This window comes from Gopherus evgoodei, chromosome 18 (assembly GCF_007399415.2).
Source record: "Gopherus evgoodei ecotype Sinaloan lineage chromosome 18, rGopEvg1_v1.p, whole genome shotgun sequence".
Classification (NCBI taxonomy): Eukaryota; Metazoa; Chordata; order Testudines; family Testudinidae; genus Gopherus; species Gopherus evgoodei.
The window spans coordinates 15,585,190-15,605,042 of record NC_044339.1 but is presented as its reverse complement, the minus strand read 5'-3'; the positions used below and the strand labels follow the sequence as shown (position 1 = coordinate 15,605,042).

Below are 19,853 nucleotides of genomic sequence, written 5' to 3'. Positions count from 1 at the left end.
ATCTCCTGGAGCCATCCGCCAGCATGGCCCTGGACATGGCATTGATGGTGCTGTGAGTTGAGCATGGGGCTCCTGGCTGCCCCTTGCCTCCGTCACACAAACTTTGTCAGTGTAAGGGGCTGAACGGCTGCCAGCATGGGTCACTGGCCTTTCTTCCAGCATAGGCAGAGCTGGTGCAATGCTTCTACAACACATCCCCTTCCAGTCCAGGGGGAGGGTAGCCGCAGTGCAGCTGTGCCCTGGCTGTCTCCAGCTGCCCCAATGGCTGCATGGGGCCGGAGGCAGCTTAGGGCAGTGTCTCAGGCTGCTCTTACTTTGCTGGGTCCCAGGGCAGCCCCAAACCATGACCCAGAATCAGGGAGGTGCCATCTCCAGTCTCAGGCACATTGATGAATTGGATCCCAGTAGCCCACAGGCATCTGTGATCTCACGCCATTCCACTGTTCCCCCTGTGTCCTGCCCGATCGGCTCAACTCACTACCTCCTTTGTCTCCTCCCACTCCTGGCTTCGCACCTCCTCTCATGCTGCCCCCCTCGACGTGGTTACTGCCTTGATCAAGGTGGGCAAAGCAGCCTCTTTCAGTTGACAGGAACAGTACTGACAGGTGGGAGTCAGTGTCTCTGAGCCACGCACAGGCCAGGGTTTGTATCCCAGCCAGTCAGGATGAACAATAGAACCAAGGGCTTGAAGTATGTCCCTGATAAAGCACAGACAGGTATTACACCTACTTTACAGATGGGTAAATTGAGGCACAGAGAAACACAGTGACTTGCCCATGTCCTACAATGAGTGACAGAGCTGGGAAGAGAAGTCAGGAGTCCTGACGTGCAGTTGCCTGGTAACCACTAGCCTGGTGCCTCCCCTGTAAGGATCTGCTAGCAGAGGCTTTAACAGATGAATGAAAGGGAGGCCGGCAGGAGCTGTGTCAAGTTTTTCTCTCCTGGAAGCTGCTGCTCTGATGTTACAGATGATCACGCTCTGCAGCCTTCTTTCACAGAACAACCACGTTTTGCAATGTGGCGGACTAACACACGTGGCCTGTTAATGAGCTCCAGCAGCCCATCCTGGCAATACGCCCCAGTGGATGGACGGGAGAGTCAGGGCTTGTGGGTCCTGATCATGCCAGTAGGTAAAACCAGCGTAATAACAGAATCCAGAACTGGGAGAGGGGCTCTGCTAGTCTCAGCTCAGGGACGATGCAGGCTGTGGAGTGGGGCACATGGAGGGTTTCCGGGTTTGGAAGGCTCAGCTGCATGGCTTTGTCAGATGTCCAATTTATGCAGTTTGCCTCCATGGTTTTTGCATTAAGTTGTAAGAGGGAAAGGGAAAAATAAATGCGTTCCCACGGCTCTCCCACAAGAGGAGATTCTAGCAGCACCAAATCAATCCCTTATTAAGTGAACAGCAAAATGAGGCTCTGACAGCACTGGGTGTGCAGACACCTAGCAGCTCCAACGTGTAGACGTTGTGCTCTGGGACGAAGGTCATTTGACTGCACGACCTTGTCATGACATCACCTTTCTGTGCCGCGCTGCAAACCTCACCGTATCCTGACTGGCTAGCATCACACTGTTATACTGATGCATGGCAGTACTGGGCCAGGACACAGTACGATGACACGATGTCCCATCACACCTGAAGATATGCCCAGGTCCTAGTTATTCCATCACTGCGTGTGAGTAACTCCTAGTGATTTCAGTCACTTCACTGTTTGGGAATGTGTTGTCCCTTTCTTTTATACAAAGTGATACAGAGTACACTGGCATTTCCCCAGTGTATTCTCTTTGTAAAGCTGCAAATATAAATGCAGAAGAAAAGGCTTCCGTCTGGAGTATCTTTGAATGGGGCTCTTGCATGGAAATGGCCATTCTCACACCATGTCATTGCCGATGCTTTGCGAGAGGCAGAGAATAAGAGTGGTTTATTTTACTGAGCGTGTTCTCTGTGGGTGTGATTGAAGTAGCCCCATTCTGGAGTTAATTTATTCCCTGTTGCAAGAAATAAATTCCAGTCTTTGTCAGGGTGGCATTGTGCCCATGGCATTCTCAGGACAAAACAACTAATTATCCGGCTGTAACCCATTTGTGCTTAAATGGTTAACAATGGTTTATGGAGATGAATGATGCCACTGTGTTGTGATACTGAACCATGCTTTCCACGCTGCCCACCGGACTTCCCATCCTATGCAACTAGCAGGAGGTACTGGGCTGTCGAAAGGTGGAAATGAAGACATTTGTTTATGTCCCTGGAAGTAGTGCTCACATGGATCTGAGTTATGCGGGCTGGAGAGGCTGCACTGGGCTAGCCTGGGGAAGCCAGGCATGTGAGGGAGATAGAATTGAATGGGGATGCCCTTGATGTCAACAGGTGATTGTTCTGACTAGTACTGGCAGCGAAGTGTGACAGGAGCGTGCAGGGGAACACACCTGAGTGCAGTGAGCTTGGCCAAGAGATTCATGCTTTTCTGATCATCAGCTTTTTGCCTTTTATGAAACGCTGGAACTCAGTCAGTTGCATCAACTCCAGCATCGGTGCTGCTGCCCTTTCTCCTGAAAGGTGCTAGCTTTGAAGACTTGGACACCAAAGTCCTCTGTTTAGCCATAGGACAGGAAGAGTGGCAGCGCCATCTTCCCCTCCACTCTACTCCGGCTCAGCTCTGACCTGGGACCTGAATCTCCATGTCCATTTAGTCCTTGGTCTCTATTGGGACAGCAATCTGAATGCCCTCTAAGGAGGAACCGGAATGAGATGACCAAACGCCGTTCGCACAGGTAGCACAGAGCCGAGCAGGGTTCAAATAGATGATCTACAAGGGGAAGGTTCCATACCCCATTGCTAGTTCCATGAGCCATCCAGCGCCCCCTTGCTGCTACAGTCCATGGATGATCCCTGGAATTGCAGTGGACCATCATGGGGAGCCTGGTCCATGTGGCAGAAATTGAGGTGCAATTATGCCTTGTCACCCTTTCTTACTAACCGTTTGTGGGAGAAGGGTGGAACTTTTCTCTTCTAGATGTAAGGCTGGGTGTCTTCCTACAAGACCCCCAGGGCCCCTCCCCTTCCAAATGAACAGCTCTGAGGGCCTCGCCCTAGCTGACTATACACCAGGCAGAAACAAAAGCCTCTATTATCTATTATATAACAGCAGCGTGGTCAGAAGCACTGCCTCGCACCAAGGGCGAATCAGCTGGAGCCAGTGGAGAGAGACCAAGGTGATGTTTGTATGCCAGTTCCATTATAAACACTCTGTCTCAGCGAGAGAACACCGGGGGGAGGATGGGTATTTTGGTAATTCACTACAATTTCCCATCGATGGGCGTGCTCAGCCGCTGTCTCGTCTTACCCTGCATAGAGCCAGTCTGCGTTGTGAGTTGGTCAAAATGCCGGCAGCTGTCGGCCCCTTGTGTTCACAAACATTCCCCCTGTGGCTGCTGGTGGAGGAGCTGCCCCATCGGTAACAGTGGTGGAAAATATTAGGGAGGAAAAAACCCTGTGGTAGACAAGGTCCTGTTTCCATTGTGTAAAGCCAGGCTTTGTGGTGTGAGGACACAGGGACAGCCCCTGTCAGTATGTTCCCAGCCCTAATCACAGCTCCGAGCTATGAGGCTCAGCTGTACTTTTCTTTGCGCAAAGCTGCAACTGAGAAGCAGTGTGTGACTGCAGTCTGGCTGAAAGCACTATTGTAACTGGCCCAGGATGGAAGGCACCCTACAGGCATCAGAAAGGCCAGTGATTTCCTGAGAACAGGACCCCTGACCACTTAGTTCCAAAAATGCTGGCCTCAGCCCTTTTAGCAACAGGAGAAACCCTTAGGGATGGCTAGCTGAGAATGTCTACACCACCATTTGGACAGTGTGTGTAGACACACCTGAGCTAGCTCACAGAAAATAGCAGTGTGGCCACCTGGCCTGGGCTAGCTGCCTGAGTCCGGATCTACCGTCCCAGTCCAGACTGTGCACGAGCGGCTCGCCTGTGTTGCTGCCCAGGCAGCCGTGGCCACATTGCTATTTTAGCAAGACAACTCGATCAAAGCTAGCTCGGCTATGTCTACATGAGTTGCAGTCATGCCTCCCAGTTGCTGTGTAGACACACCCTTAAGGACAGGTTCAAATCCTGTCTGTAGGCTGCACCCATTAGAAGATGTAAGCTACATACATGTTTAAGCCCTGATCTTGAGAAGAACTAGTGCATTGCATTAAATGCTTAGTTGGTCTTTTTTTTATCCTGGTGGCTCCCGAACAAAATTAAGATATTTATTGGGCAAGAAGCTGCATCTGTAGGACCAACTGAGGGGAGGTTAAATTGGGGTTATAAACTCCCCTCTAGCCCTACCAGCACATTGAAGGTGAACCCGAGGACTGGAAGAAATCCCTGTTTTTCTTCTGCTGACATGAATGGCCCGTTCATTTCAATGAGTGGGTTGGTGGGTACAGGGTTTGGCCTCTGAAAGTTACCACAAATACCAGGTCACTGATAGGTTTCCAATCCCCTTATCTCCTTTTTCTAATTATCGCCTGGACCAGGGTACAAGTAAAATTACCAGAAGAGAATCCAGATAATGCAAAAGATGGGAGGAGGGGCCAGCCAGATCGCTGGGGTTGAAGGTGGTGAAGAGAGTTAATTAGCATGGTAAACTACTGGGCCAGTTTAATCTGGTGCCTCAGGTTATCTCTGCAAAGCCAAGACCAAATCCGACTCTGTTTTTGACCCCGTGTCTCCACCCCCTTCTCCAGCCTGCTTGTTTTTTTAATTCACTGGAAGTTCTTTGGGTCAGGGACTCTCATTTCTTATGCTTGTAATGGGCCTAGCACTGTGGGGCCCAGACGGGTTGTGAGGCCATCAGCGTTAGCACAGTGTAAATATTAAATAATCACAATGTTGAAGAAGACCTGAAGGACAGAATAACAAAAATAAAGGAAAGATGCTTGCTGCTGGCTATGAATATATTTAATATTCGCTCATTTACTTTGTCAGTAACATTATTTTCTCTTCTCCTTCGACAGGGTCTGTTGTTCATTTGTATTCAGGTAAGTGACACCCTTTTAATCTGTCCTGGTTTTAGGATCGTTAGAAGTATGGGAACTGACTAGGGTTACCAACCCTCCCGGTATCGGGCTCAATCTGTCGGAGGCTACTAAAGCCAATCCGGAAAATTTTAGGCTGCTAAAAGTCCAGCAGTGCAGCAGGGCTAATGCAGGCTCCCTACCTGCCCTGGCCCCACACCACTCCCAGAAGTGGCAACAAGTCAGGCAGCGACTCCTAGGAGGAGGCATGGCCAAGGGGTCTCTACATACTGCCCCCACCCCAAGCACCAACTCTGCACCTCCCATTGGCCAGGAGCCCCTGCCGGACACGCATAGATTCTAGAACATGCTGCCATGACCAACCTGCTGCTTTCATGCATCCTTCCCCAATTCATGCCCCATCAGTCCGGCCTCTTCCTCTCTCTGCCCACAGTCCCAGCTGACATGTTGAACCCCGAGAGCGTGGTGGTGTCGGTGTCGAATGTCAGCGCTGTGGCTGGATCTCAAACTGTCCTGACCTGCAAGAGTTACCGCATGATCTGGACCCAGGACCGTCTGAATGACCGCCAGCGTGTGGTCCACTGGGACTTGTATAGCAACCAGGATGGCGATTACAAGGCGGAGAGGCTGTGTGACATGTACTCAGCTGGGGAGCAGCGGGTGTACAGCTCCTACAACCAAGGGAGGATAGCCATGCCCCAGAATGCGTTCGCAGATGGCAACTTCTCACTGGTGATCAAAGGTACCAGGAGCCAAAGGGATCTCTCCTTCCATTGCTTCTAGAGAGCTGCAGCTCCATGCTCTTGTACTGAGATTTCCTATGGGGCAGGGGGGCTGATGTTATCTGAAACTCAGGAAATGCAGTGTTCTAACCACTAGTAAAAGTAACCACCTTTTAAGAGAAATGTGCCTTGCAACCACTTTGAAAGTCTTAATCACGGTGTGTCAAGAGGAAGGTTGGCCTTATGGGTAAAGCACTGGACTAGGTCTGGGTTCCAGTCCCAGCACTGTCATGAACTCCCTCTGTGGCCTTGGTTGAGTCACTTAACCACTCTGTGCCTCATTTTCCACACCTGTAACATGAGAAGAATCCTGTCTTCCTCCCACTCTCTGTCTGTCTTGTCTATGCAGATTGTGAGCTCTCTGGGTCTCTTACAATGCCTCGCACAAGCTTGGCTGGGGCTGGTGTTACTGAAATGCCAAATAATAATTCACACAAACAAGACTGAGCTCAAATGAGCATGTAACTGCAGTGAGAGGTTGGCCCTGTTTGTCTGAAGCTCCTTCTGTACTGCCATGCCTGGGGGCGTGCTGCATAAACAACCGCAAACTATCATCACCTTGCTCTTAAATGGTCTTTTTCTCCTGTGCTAGATGTTACAGAGAGCGACCAAGGCACGTACTCCTGTAACCTCCACCATCACTACTGCCACTTGTACGAGACGGTGAAAATCCAGCTGGAGGTCACCGAGAATGGTAAAGGCGCCTGCTGATGCAAACGGTGGGGATTGGTCCCTCTGCGGGGGGGGCAGGTACTTCACATGCCCAATACTTCGGGCCCCAGGCTGACAGAGAACTCTGGGCAGAGGGAGCCCTATGTTCATGTAGAGCCTTGTTGGTTTCACAGGTGTACTACCCAGCTTTGGTCAGGGAGCCCCCTGCTCCACCCACTGCCTCACTGAAATCAGTGGGGCTTTGCGCAGAGACAGAGCACCGTGCAGGATAGGATCACGGGTGCTGCACATGAATGTTACTGCGCCTCAGAAGACATCCGGGCTCACTGCATCTTCTAGCAACCATGCAGCTCTGAGGTTTCATTCTCTTTGCCATTGGAGTCTTGCTGTGTCACAGCTCTCTGGGTTAGACCAGAGCGGGGGCTTCAAGGGACTTCCACTCACAGCACCACTTGGATGGAGACGCTGCTTGCTGTAGATGTTCCCCCTTGCCCACTAGCTTCACCTCCAGCTTGTCCAGGTTGCCTTAGCCCTGGGAAAGAGCTGAGGCTGCCCTGCCTGGCTGTGCTGCGAAAGGCGAAGGGCTGACTGTTCAGCAAGCACACGGGTAACTCGTATAAGTGGGTGGTGGGATGGGAAGGAAGCAGCATCTTCTGCTTTCTGCTCTCGCTCCCTGAAAGTTTTTGTTCGTATAATAAAAACGCCCAGTCCGTCTCCAGGAGCCCCAGGCTGCTTTTCTGGTTTTTATTGCTCAGCATGAGCAGCCTGCAAGCCAGTGATCCTGTAACTCCTCCAGTAATTAGGGCACTGGGAGCAGCAAAGCATTTCCTGCAAGGAGACTGCCTAAGACGCTTGGAGGATGGGAGCCAGGGTGTTGAAGATAAAGTCTGTTATTGCTATTCCATTCTCAGTCATTGGAGAGAGCACACTCTTCCCTCTTTGCAGATCTAGCCACGGACTCTCAGCTACCAGGGAGGAAGGATGGGCTTGCAGTTAAAGCACTAAACGGGGACCCAGGTGTTCTGCGTTCAATTCCTAGCTCTGGCACAGACTCTGTGTGTGAGGTTTGAGAGCCAGTCACTTCCTCTCCACGTGCCTCAGGTTGTGATGCACTTTAAGATCCTTGGGTGGAAGTGCAGAGCAGGAAAGATTCTTGGTGGTTCCTAGCGTAGGAAAGGCTGGTGTCTTTAGACAGCAGAGCTGCCGGGGGCATCGGGTATAATAAGGTGTGTGTGCTGGGTTGTTTCCAGATGTAGATGTATGTTTACCTAGCTGCCTCCTGTGTCCTCTCTGCAGCCAGGGAAGCGAAGAGGTACTGGGATGGCGAGAAGGCCGTGATCGTTGCCTTGCAGGACAGCACCGTGGTGCTCCCCTGCGTGAACCGGAACCAGATCTGGACTGAACGGCACAGCGAAGAGGAGCAGCAAGTGGTCCACTGGGACAGGCAGCCCCCGGGGGTCCCGCACGACCGGGCTGACCGCCTCATAGACCTGTACGCCTCCGGCGAGCGCCGCTCCTACGGGCCTCTCTTCATCCGGCAGAAGATGAACATCACTGAGACGGCCTTCGCCCTGGGTGACTTCTCACTGCGGATTTCAGCCCTGGAGAACGCGGATGAGGGCACGTACTCCTGCCACCTCCACCATCACTACTGTGGCCTCCACGAGCGCAGGATCTTCCGGGTCTCCGTGATGGAGCCAGTGAGAGAGAAGAAGGTGGTGAACCTCACTAACCCCAACAGCGTGCCACCTGTAGGTAGGTGTCCCTCCGAGGGTGGGGGCTCCTGCAGGGGAGGAGGGGAACAGCTACAGCCCTGCCCTAGGGCTGAGCTAGGTCAGCTGAGAGGGGCTATGGGCTCTGCCCTCAGGGAATGCCTCCAGTTCCGGAGGGTTTTCTAGCAGGCAGAGATGGTTCTGCCCTCACACCAGCCCTGGGCTCAGGAGACACTCTGGGGCAGGCCGGAAGGAGGGAGGGGATGTGACCAAGGTGACTCTGCATCCCTGCAAAGCTCCACAGAGGCCATTGACGCGACTTCGAAATGCTCTGAGAGCGTCTCCAAGCTGAGCCAGGGTCCACACGTGACCCTGCAGCCAGGAGTAGATGAGACTCAAACAATGTCCCTTCTGTCCATGCAGGAATGAATCTGCCCCTATGTTCTGAGGGGTGGTAGGTCTCTTTGTCTGGGTGGTGGGTGCTCTGATTGCTAGAAGGGAAAAACATCTGCAAAGAGCAAACCCTGGGAACCTCTGGACAGGGCCTGATCCTGCCTCCAGCTCGCACTGAAGTCAGTGGGAGTTAAAGATGCTCAGCACCTTTGCAGCTGCTGGGTCTGATTCTTTTCTGCCTTGCATCTAGTGCCACTATATTCACTGGTGCAAAGTGCATGTCAAAGGTTACTATTCTGGTGTGGGAGCATTTCACACCCACTCTGAACAGGTGTCCATGCCAAGTGGAGAATCAGGCCCCAAGATCCCTCCCCTTTTTTGTTTTACCATATCTCGCATTTTCTGCTCTGGACGAGCTGCTCTCTGAAGCCTGTTCAAATCCTGAATCATCACACTCATGACAGGCAACTCCCCATCCCCAGTTTAATAATTTTTGAGCCTTCTGGGTTATCGTTCTTTATTAACATTTTAAAATATTCATCATGGATTAATATTTATTGGGTGCTTAATACTGAATTTAAACACGCTTTATAAATCTTTAAGTAGCTCTGTTCTGCTTCAGCAAGAGGCTTTTCCAAGCCACAGAGGCCTGCATCTCCCCGTTGGGCCATAGGTTGGCATCCAGAAAAGAGAGGCATTATCAAACAGAGATTGCCTGTGGGCTGAGTTTACGGAGAGGCTGGGACACGAATACACCTCTACCCCGATATAACGCTGTCTTCAGGAGCCAAAAAATCTTACTGTGTTATAGGTGAAACCTCTTGGATCCGCCGGAGCGCGCAGCCCAACGCTCCCGGAGCACTGCTTTACCGCGTTATATCTGAATTCATGTTATATTGGGTTGCGTTATATCGGGGTAGAGGTGTATTACTCTCTCTGCCTGTGGCGTTTTGCTGCTGTCCCTTGGCTTGAGGAGTCACATTCAGCTGCCATTCTGCAGATCTACATTTCAATTTCAGGGATGGTCCCCTAGGAATCCAGGTTTGCTCTTTCCTTGTGCAGTCAGTGAACTGGTAACCACCTGAACAGGTGGTGGGCAAAACATGGGAGGAGCTGGAACCAACTGAATATAGACAGAGTGGCTCACTAGTCATTCAATCCTGCATCAGGTCCCCAAAACAGCTCAAGCAGTACTGTCCCCTCTTGCCTTCTAGAGGAAATATCTAACTAATGCCTTGGCCAATTTGAAATAGCACTGACAGAGACAGCCTCAGTATCCTGACTGCATTCTGATGTGGAGTAATTACATTCTGCCTCCTTGCATTGCCCCATGGCTTTCAATAGGGTACGTATTCATCACTTGCCCTTCAAAACTGTTGGCTTTAGTATTGCTGTGGGCTGTCCCATAGCTGCTGTGTTTCACCCCAGCCATGGCTGCATTTCAGAGGTGGGGAAAGTGATCCCAGCGTAGTGAGTTTCAGTTTAATTGAGCCTATCAAACACATTGGGAGAACAGGTGCTGGATACGTGCAAGATAATATCAGTAGTCTGGGTCGTGCACTGAGGTTTGTCACTGGCAAAAAGAACGAAAGGATTAATTACTGCAATCAAAGAAGCAGTCTCAGGAGCCCTCTCTCCCCTTACACTAATTCAAATTTAAGTATCAAACTACTGTTCTTCCTGTGTTCAATAGTTTTTGTTTCTCCCTGGTAAACTTTTCCCGGAGGTTTTACTTTTGACTCCTTTACATTTCATTGGAATGTACAGGACTAAATAAAATCAAATAAAGCTACTGTGTTTCATTAACTGAATGATAGTGTCTGCAGCTGGATTGACAAACGCAGTCTTGTAGGTCAGAGTGTGCTGGAGGAACTCAAGAGACAGTGAAGTCTAAGGATCAGCGCAGGGAAACTGGGAGTCAGGACACCTGGGTTCTCTTTCTGGCTGAGTCTCTGTGGCTGGCTTTGTGACTTTGGACAGATCCAGTAGGATCCAGTCCTGCACCACGCACTCACACGAGTAGCAGGGTAATCGCTTGTGCCTGCACAGGATGGAGAGAACGTCTTGCAGCAGTGACATGAGCCATCATTGGTTGATCTTCATAAAGTGCTTTGAGATCTTCCGATGACGGGTGTTACTGAAGGGTACAGAGCCTGAACTGTGGCCCGTGTGCAAAGTATTAGTACAAGAAGGGAAGGAGCCTTCTGCCACTTTGGCAAACTGGGTCCTGATCCTGCGAATCTCCGTAATGTTTATTCATGCAAGTAGTCCTCACTGGTCTCCTCTGGCCAACAACAAAAAACGACACAGATGAACATGTTCCCTTTGAAGTCAATGGCAAAACTTGCAGAGACAGCAGTGAGAGAAGGATCAGGCCTAGGATCACCCCCCCTACACACACACACACGCACACCTCATTTGAAGAACACGTAAGCTGGATTTTTTCTGTTCAGAGCCTTGGCTAAACAGGTCCATGAGGGGCTGGCTGCTGTGCACGTGGCACCTGATCTAAAGCCCATGGATCTCAGTGGGGTTTGGATCAGGCATTAGTGGGCCTCAGGTAAAGCAAAGCAAGTCAGTTCAGCTGCTAAGCTTTGCCCCCTTTGGGCCCCTGGATGGTGAGTGCTCATCTGGCCTGTGAAGCGCCACGCTAAGAATTTGCTGAATCAATGGGAATTTGAGAGAAGCTGGAATGTCTCGTGCGCCTGTTTCAAACCCATTGACACCATGCAGCACGCCGGAGCGGATCCTGTTTCCATAGCAGCGGGAGTGGCCGTGACAGAATCTCCCCACTCCTTGTGCACCCCTGTAAAAATCTTCCAGGAGGAATGAAAGAAAAGGAAAACGTCAGGGGATAACAGAACCAAAGCGCTGACCTTTCTCAATGAACAGCTCCAGTTTCAGGCTTAGCTCCAAGATTTGGAGCCATTTCCAGACAGGAAACTTCATCCTGCTGCAAATAGAAACCTGGGGCTGGATTCTGCTCTTGGATGCACCGCATAAATCTAGAGTGAAGCCACTGATTTTAGTGCAATGATTCTGCGGAACTGAGAGAAGAATCTGGCGGATTTATTGTAGCGCAGTTCACAGAGCTGGGCTCAGTCCTCTGCTGGCCTGCAGACGCTCAGCTGGTGCAAAGTGGTGTAGCTCTGTGGGCGTCAGTTAAGCTAGACCCATCCACACTAGCATTGGGGATACAACCCCTGGTATTTTGGTGGCAGGAATGTCGGGAGGCTGTTCCCTACTTAATTTTTTGCACTAAAAATCAGTTATCCTGGGTTAAAATAAGCAGCAGCCCTTTGAAAATGCATGCAAGTTTGTCATATATTTCAACCAAAGGTCTCAGAGCATCTTACAAACTCTGAATCCCTCAAGTCTCACAAGCTTGTGAGATAGGTACGTCTTTATAAAACAAACCTGTTAATTATTCCTCCTTGTCCTAAATGGAGTAGTATGGGAGCGAGGGAACTAAACGGGATTATACTGTATTTGAGAGAAACAAGGAAAGGATTTTGATTAGGGCTGCATGCATGCCTCGTCCCCAATCCTGTATCCTGATCCATGCGAGTGGACCCTCACGTCCATGCCGAGCCCTGTGGACTTCGGGTCTAAGGGTCCACCTGTATGGATCAGACTGCAGGACTGAGGCTTTGGTGTGTAACTCCACTGAATTCAGTGCTTTATAGTCTGTTTTGTGAGCATGTGTGTGGGAATGTCAGTGCCTTAACTCTTGCATTGCTGGCTATGTTAGCACTCACCTCTTTTCTTAATCATTACTGACTATTTTAGGGAACTTTAGTGCAGTGGCTTGAGTGCAGATAGGGATGTGATATTTAGAAATATTGCAAGTTTGGCTCTTGCTCGTAGCATAAAGCAGCATCACCTAAGCTTACACTTTGGTGGAAAACTAGAATGGGGAAGAGATACTGTATACTAGCTAGAGATACTGGTCTTGACTCTGCCACTGGCCTGCTGAGTGACTTTGGCCAAGTCACTTCACTGCCTGGTACCTCAGTTTCCCCATCTGTAAAATGCTGATCTCCTTTGTAAAGTGTTTTGAGCTCTACTGGTGAAAAGCACTAGATAACAGCTAGGTGTTAATAATAATAATAATTAATAATAAATATACTTAATAAAATAAACCTCAAGAGGCCCCAAACTGTTTCAGATCTATTCTTTGTTATGTTAGTGAAATCCCCAGTGTTTACAAAAGGCTAAGCCAACTCCAACCCTCTCTAGCAAGCGATGTCAGGGAAAGGCAAAAGACCAGTAAGCTGCCGCGCTGTGGATGCTGTCACCTGGTTTAAACATCTGCCCGTGTGGTTGCTTCCTCTGTGTGGCAGCTACTGCCGCCTTTAACAACGTAGAGGTTTGCAGCAGGCAGTTGTTGATGGCTCTGCTAGTAGATTTTTAATATTTTTTAAGCCTGGCTCTGGTGACAAGAATTACCCAGTTCATTCCCAATAGAGTCAGCCAGCAACAGTCGGCGCAATGGGTAGCGATGATAGTAAAAGAGGGATACACAATTGGGCTGGAGGACAAACCCATCAGACCACACCGAGCCTCTCGATTTTCCGGTGGTGATGTTGGCATTTCCAGGACATCATCTTTGGCTCTACGTTTTTGGCTCAGTTTCCCAAGATGTGTGTATTTAAAAAGCAAACAAAACAACCTGCCCCAAAGCCAGTGGCTCTATGTACATAACCAGGGCCTTTCACCACAGGATCATGGGCACTTGACAGTCATCAATTAACGCTTGCAGCACCCTTGTGGAGCAAATCAGTTATTTTTGCCATTTTACAGATATGGAAACTGAGGCACGGGAGTGGTTTAAATAGATTCTTTGTCTTATTATCGGGGTCTTGTTCCTCTCCCTGAGTGTACGCTGTCCCCATGGCAACCAAAGACCCTTGCCCCTCATTAGGGACGGGGCCAGGTTGTGAATTTCACATCCATTGGCTTTGCAGCTGAACGTCTCCTCAGTCTGAGGGTGTTGGATGCTCTGTCCGGCCCATTGAAGAGAGCGGCCCAGGTTGGATTGTTTGCATCTGGATCCAAGCTCCCCGAAAGTTCAGGAGGGGTCAGATCCAGTGTTCAGGTTCTGAACCAGATCTAACTGGGTTTCTTCCACAAAGCTTAGCGAAGACTCCATCAGGCTTTCAGAACTCTCCACCCTGCTGTACCTCCCCTTCCCAGAATGCCCTGCTGCTCTTACCAAGTTGGTAACAAATGGTTTTCCAGGTGGACCACTCCTGTGTGTTCCAGTATTATACCTGTCAAACTCTCATGGCAAAAAGACATCACAGTGAGGGCTGAATCCAGCCCTGCGCTATGCAGGTCTACAAGGACAGGAAAAGGAAATAGGTAGCTTCTTCCCCAGTAGAACCAGCAGAGCATGAAGGGACAGGACCAATGGACATACCAAGGCTAGGCACCATGTCCCCCAGGGGGCCATGCTTTTCTGGCTGGGGTGTGTCCAGCCATCCAATCACACATGCTGCCATCAGCAGGGGGTGCTGGCATTTCACTCTTGCTGGGAGCGGCAGCAAAGTGCTCGGCCTGAGCCTGCCCTGCGGAATCCTGGCCAGCCTGGCAGGAGTCGCTTTTACAGTACAAGCACTGGAGATGTCTCTCTAGTCCCACCTCCTGCTCCTCCCAGAGCAGGACCCAACCCAGAGACAGCTAGAGGGTTTCCTAGTTCCTACCTGTTCTTGAGCAGCTGCCTCAATTCTTCATTTCGATCACCAGTTTAGCATCTCCTAATGCCCTGGGGCCCTGGGTCACTCAAGTGTTTAATTAAAGTTTGGCTGATTGATTTAACGGGCTATTTGCTCTAGCCTAGTAGCCCTTCTGTAACTGAGGTCCTGGACCTTTGGGTCAGGGTGCTCAGCGCTTAGTTTATTGTAGGGAACGTGGAGTTTCTGGACCCTGGCTGCATTTGCATTTCTGTGCTGATGGAACCGAATAGTTTATAATATTCTCAAATGGCCCGAAAAGCAAAACCAGCTGTTGGAGTTATGATGAACTCGCTTGCTTCGCTCAGCAGCGACATTCTTCTGACAGCCGATCATTGCTGTGCTTAACCGATACTCCGGAGGTGTCACGTCACTTACCGGGGAATGACTAAAAAGGCTCTGGGGAGATCTGACTGCACAGGCAAGGCTGACACAAACGGAGAGCTGGGTTCAAACTGGGGGCAATCATGTCCCAGCTGAGACAGGCCTCGGTGGTCTCATTCTAGTCTCGATGGTCATTTGGTCCACACTGCAAAATCGCCCTCCAGTTTGGCCTAGCATAGTCTTTGCTTAGGACAGGCGTGCTGGCAGAAAGATGGAAGTTCTTGCTTGGCAATATTGTGCATGGTGGGCCGGGCATGGCGGGGGGAAAGTCTGCCTCTCAGTGCCTGCTATTTGTCTCTGTTATTAGCACCCCACTCTCACGAGCACCAAAAAACACTTACAAAGAAAAGAGGGAGCTACATTCTGCTCTCCCTTAGACTGGTGTAAATCCAAAGTAATGGGTTGACTCTGGTATAACAGTGAGCAGAATTTGGACCTTTTTTATTACTATATAGACACTGGGAAAACTGAAGAACCAGAACACTTAGGAAGTTTGCATATGAGAGTGCAGAGCTTGGAAGAGAACCCAGGATTCCTGGTCCCTGCTTTAGCCATTAGGGAATTCTGCCTGAACATACTGCAAGGTACGATGGCTCTTTGGATGTTCCCCTGCACTCTCTCACACTATAGGAATTTAACTCTGAAGCAGCTTTCAGGTTAGAATTCCCTGTTGGCGTTTGTCTGGTGCTGTGTGAACATTCCCAGTCTCCAGGAGACAGCATTGCTTTGAACTCTGCTTCAAAGGGAAGTCCCCCACAGCACAGTGTATCTCAGGGCTTTGCTATCTATCCTTCAGCAGGATTTATCTAACCCCCTGACTCTTGCAAACAAATATTTCCTTCTCATTTTTCAGGCGGAGGGAGGGAGAGAGCATTGACTCAATTATTCAGGCTCGAGAAAAATGTTCCATGTACAAACTCAGTTTCCCTTCCCTGCTTGGAAGACGAGCAACTGGAATCGACAAGCTGCTGCGCCCAGAAATGGAATGGATTTCTGGCTTTTTCGCTGTGTTCTTAGTTATTTATTTTGTTTTATTTAAAAGAAAATTCATTCTTCGGCATTGCAAATTCCTTCCACGCCATAAATTATACCACTTGGCAGGGCTGGGCTGCTTCACCCATTAGCTGTCTGGAGCCGAAGCAGTGCAGTGCAGGTCTAAAGCGACCAGAAACGCTCTCTCTGCTCTCATGCAGAGGCACCTGGGGCTCTCCTTGCTGCTCCCTGGATTTGCCCTCTTTGCTAGATAGGAAAAGTTCAGTGATAATCAGTAAAAGTCACTAACAGCACGTTTGCTTTCCTGGAAAGGCTTGGGAATGTTAAACACGAGCACATGTTAAAGAATGATTATTAATGCCTTGTGCAGCAGTGTGGGCGGATGCTCTAATGGTTAGTGAGTTGGATAGACTCTCGGGGGAGCAGGGTTCACTTCCTGGTTCTGCTCTCTATGCTCTGCCTGACTTGGCTCACATCACTGAATCTCACTGTGATTCAGTTCCCTCTCTGTTAATTGGGGTCAATAATCCTTAGGACCATACATTGCTAAAGGCCGGGGCTGTCTCTTACCATGGGTGTGCACAGTACTCAGCTCTGTGGGTCCTGATCTCAGATGGGAGCCTCCAAGCTCAGATGAAGAGAGAAATAATAATTGAGATATCCAGAGGGGTGTGTTGTGTTAATTTAGAAGGAATCAAGAGGCCCAAGGTGTTAATGTGAGCCTGTGACCCTGCCACTGTCCAGTATTAAACAGGGTCAGGGTTTGGTATCCAGAGACCTCAGCCTGCTTAGCAGCGTGGCAATCACCACTAATTATCCATTGAAACCTTTCATTAAAGATCCAGAGAAGAAGGAAAGACAGTTAATGCCTTTGAAATGTACCGCATTGAATAAGGCTTTCGTTTTAACAACATTCCTTGTTCCCTTTCCCTGGTAGCTGAAGGGAGCTCTTAGAAAGGGACTGCCCTTGTCTGACAGTCTGAGATGGTGACAGAGATGGTGATAACTGTCCTTTTGGGGAAAAGAGAAGAAGTTAGTTGAGGGGGGTTGGAGCAGTTGTTGCTGTTATAGTCCAATCCGGCTTCTTGAAGACAAAACAAGCCAAACTCATACTAGGAGGAAGAGAAGAGAATCAGCCAGCCAGAAAAATCAGCTCTGTTGACTTTCACTTGCAGTCTCACTGCTGGGAAAAAACAGACACCGTGCATGGTCTTACCAGTCACTCGGAGACCTGGCAAACTGTACTGCGCGTCGGGCTGTTTCGGGCATTGCTTCTATCTGCCTCTCTGGTCACAGGCTTACAGCAGGGTTGTAAAATGTGGCCAGCTAAGCCAGACCCTTATTACACAGAAGGGGTGTGGGGGGAGATGTGGGGCGGGGCAGCAGCCACGGTGGTGAAACTCGCTCTGTCCCCTTCTTTCAATCCACCCATGTTGCAGTAGCCTCTTCTGCCTGTCCGGGTCTGCTCATTTCCCCCTAAAGGTCTTTTCTTGTTAAGAGCCCCAAAAGGGAGTAATGGCGGAGTCGCCCCACCCCTTATGATGTCCTTCACCAATTAGACGTAATTTCCAACACCCCGGTTTTGGGTCAGTGAGTTCTGGTCCCACACGTCTCTCGTTTACCAGGAATGAGCTTTACACAGCCCTTACATTATAGTAGGAGGCCTCTTAGTTTGGACTCATTCAGTCTCCCTGTCCCCCTTTTTGCACTTTTTCCGTCAGCATTTGCAGTTATTGTGACACTCCATCAACTTGCCCCAGGGGAGGTAAATCTGTAGGCCCAACAGGGGCAATGCGTTTGGTTTAGGGTTTTAGTTTGTCTCTCCAGCGCTGGAGCCAGTTCCAACGTGACGAGAGGCTGTTCGGAGGTGGGGCTAGCTTTACCTCAGGCCTCTCTCTAATGGGGCCCCTTTCATCGAAAAGGCTCCTGCTGCACGTTACAGCCTGTATCTATGGGGCTCACTCATTCCTCACTGAAATGCAGCCATTTCTGGGGTGGAACTGCCCGCCGTTCTGTGCCCCAATGCACAACAGCATTTAAAAGAGGGTGTGAAGAATAACTTCTCTCCTTCCCCATGTTGGGGCACGTTTAGGTTCCAAAGCCGTTACCAAAAAGGATTTACCTTTGAACCAGGCACCGCCTCCCGCCCCCGGTCTGTGTTCTGCTTTGCTCCGGATATGTGGGCGCTGCCATTTTTTTCTGCTTTGCTTTCTCTCACCAACACCAGATCCAAACCTAGGCAGGGGCCATAACGTGATAAACGTCATCATCCCTGAGAGCCGGGTGCACTTCTTCCAGCAGCTGGGCTACATCCTGGCAACCCTGCTCCTCTTCCTCATCCTCCTCATCATCGTGGTGCTCGTTACCCGCAAACACCGGAGGAGAGGTAAGCGCCTGGCCGGCAGGGAAAAGACACCAATGGGAAAGTCTCCAGGGGTGTTACCTGGCTTAAGGAGACAGCCCTGTCAGTGCTTGCTGCTGAGCATCATGCTAAAGGCAATGAGGCTCATGGTGGGTTTGCAGGAGTGGGCCTGAAGAGAGACCATTCCATGAGATGGGTGTGATAGTCATCAGAGCATGAGGCGGTCACACGGCCCACCCCTAACCTTTAAATTGCAACCCTCCCATCAACAGTTACATGTTGCCTCTGCCCAAACTGTGTAAAACCCAAAGCACCACCTGTGGGTGAAGTAAGTGGTATCTTCGGTCTTGTGTGGACCCTATGCCATGGGTGACTCTCCCCCTGCAGAAGGAGATATGTGCCTACAGACATGACTGTAACAGAAATAGCCACGTACACTATGGTGAGCCTATGTGGGGGGCAATGTCGGCCTCCTCAGTGGGGCACTAGGATGGCCACTCTTTGTGGGGGATAGGTACCCAAACACCAGGGGACCAGATTCTGATCTCAGTGACACTGCTGTAAATCCAGAGCCACTCCACTCGCTTTGATGGAGTTACACTGGGTTCACCTTGGTGTCAAATGAGAACAGAATCCGGGCCATGGTTGTCCTAAGGAGAAGAGGACCCCTGAGATCATAGTTCCATCCAAGGTGCGGTGAAGGAATCTAGGCTGATACCTGCCTTTTGGAGAGGTCACAGACCTAATGGCTCTAGCCTGATACCTGTGGCCCACCACAGACAAAGTCCTAAATGGCTGTCCTGTCTTACCTGTCTGGATGTACCATGGACCTAGTGAGTGCAGCAGCATGAGGCAGAGAGTGACCCCCGAAAGGTCCACGCCTGAAATACCAGAGGGAGATGTGACAAATGAAGAAGACCAAAGCTTTTGGTGGCCAGTCTGGTCTGGGAAGGGTGGAACAAAAGGTGAAGATTTAGGAACAAAACGTGACTGGTCAGTGGGTTGGGAGAAGCGGTAGCTGGGATGGCGTCCTCGGGCAATGGAGCTGGGATGCACATGGGTGGGCACGTGGTTGGGCTGTGAAAGCCAGGCCCACGGTGAGCAGCCCTCTCAGCCCCAGTGTCATTGCTCCCGCTCACTGCGTGTCTCTTTCCCCACCCAGGCTACGAGTACAACGTGAAGAAATACGAAGAGTAAGTAGGAATCCCTGATCTGTAGTAACTGAGCACTGAACAAAGCGAAAGGCTCCATCTTGAAGAATATGGGCCCAGATTCTTGGTGCTGTCACGTCCTGTAATGCCACCAGGGCTGTCCACCCGCCAAGGGTGTCTCTGTGAAGTGCCCAGTCATGCAACAAGCATGTTAATTGACAGGCTTGGCTTTATTCACTGCCTTCCCGCTGATTCACCTGCAGCTCACTTCCTAATTATGGCCGTTGCTATATGCTTGGGGCTGTACACAAAAATTGGGATCCCCATCCCTAGTGAGTAGCTTGGACTCTACCAAAACAGTTGTTGGAGGGCTGGTTCGGCAGCTGGATTTCCTCTGCTTACACGCTGCGAACTGAGCCTCAAAATAAACAGCGCTTCATTAACGATACCCCCAGGAGTTCGTGTTAAAGGCACAAAGTGCACAGGTCTGGTGCAAACACTGCTGTGGTCGTCTTGGACACATGCCTGTGTCTAAGCCCCCTTACACTTTCTTTTCATCTTGGCCCCATTTCTGGGACTTGTGCTTCTCCGTTTATTTCTCTGTAAGGAAGAGACTTTTGGCTGACATGCGGTAGGAGAGGATG

General features: G+C 50.2%; 1 protein-coding gene across 2 annotated transcripts in view; it reads left to right on the top strand.

Moving 5' to 3' along the window:
- MXRA8 (matrix remodeling associated 8) overlaps nucleotides 1–19,853 on the top strand; it is a 40,342-nt gene that overhangs the window by 9,225 nt on the left and 11,264 nt on the right. For both annotated transcript variants that reach the window (XM_030537754.1, XM_030537755.1), the window contains exons 3-8: nucleotides 5,005–5,028; nucleotides 5,459–5,767; nucleotides 6,400–6,501; nucleotides 7,776–8,234; nucleotides 17,924–18,082; nucleotides 19,221–19,251. In XM_030537754.1, the coding sequence (XP_030393614.1) occupies nucleotides 5,005–5,028; nucleotides 5,459–5,767; nucleotides 6,400–6,501; nucleotides 7,776–8,234; nucleotides 17,924–18,082; nucleotides 19,221–19,251 (1,084 nt within the window). The remainder of the gene's footprint in view (nucleotides 1–5,004; nucleotides 5,029–5,458; nucleotides 5,768–6,399; nucleotides 6,502–7,775; nucleotides 8,235–17,923; nucleotides 18,083–19,220; nucleotides 19,252–19,853) is intronic.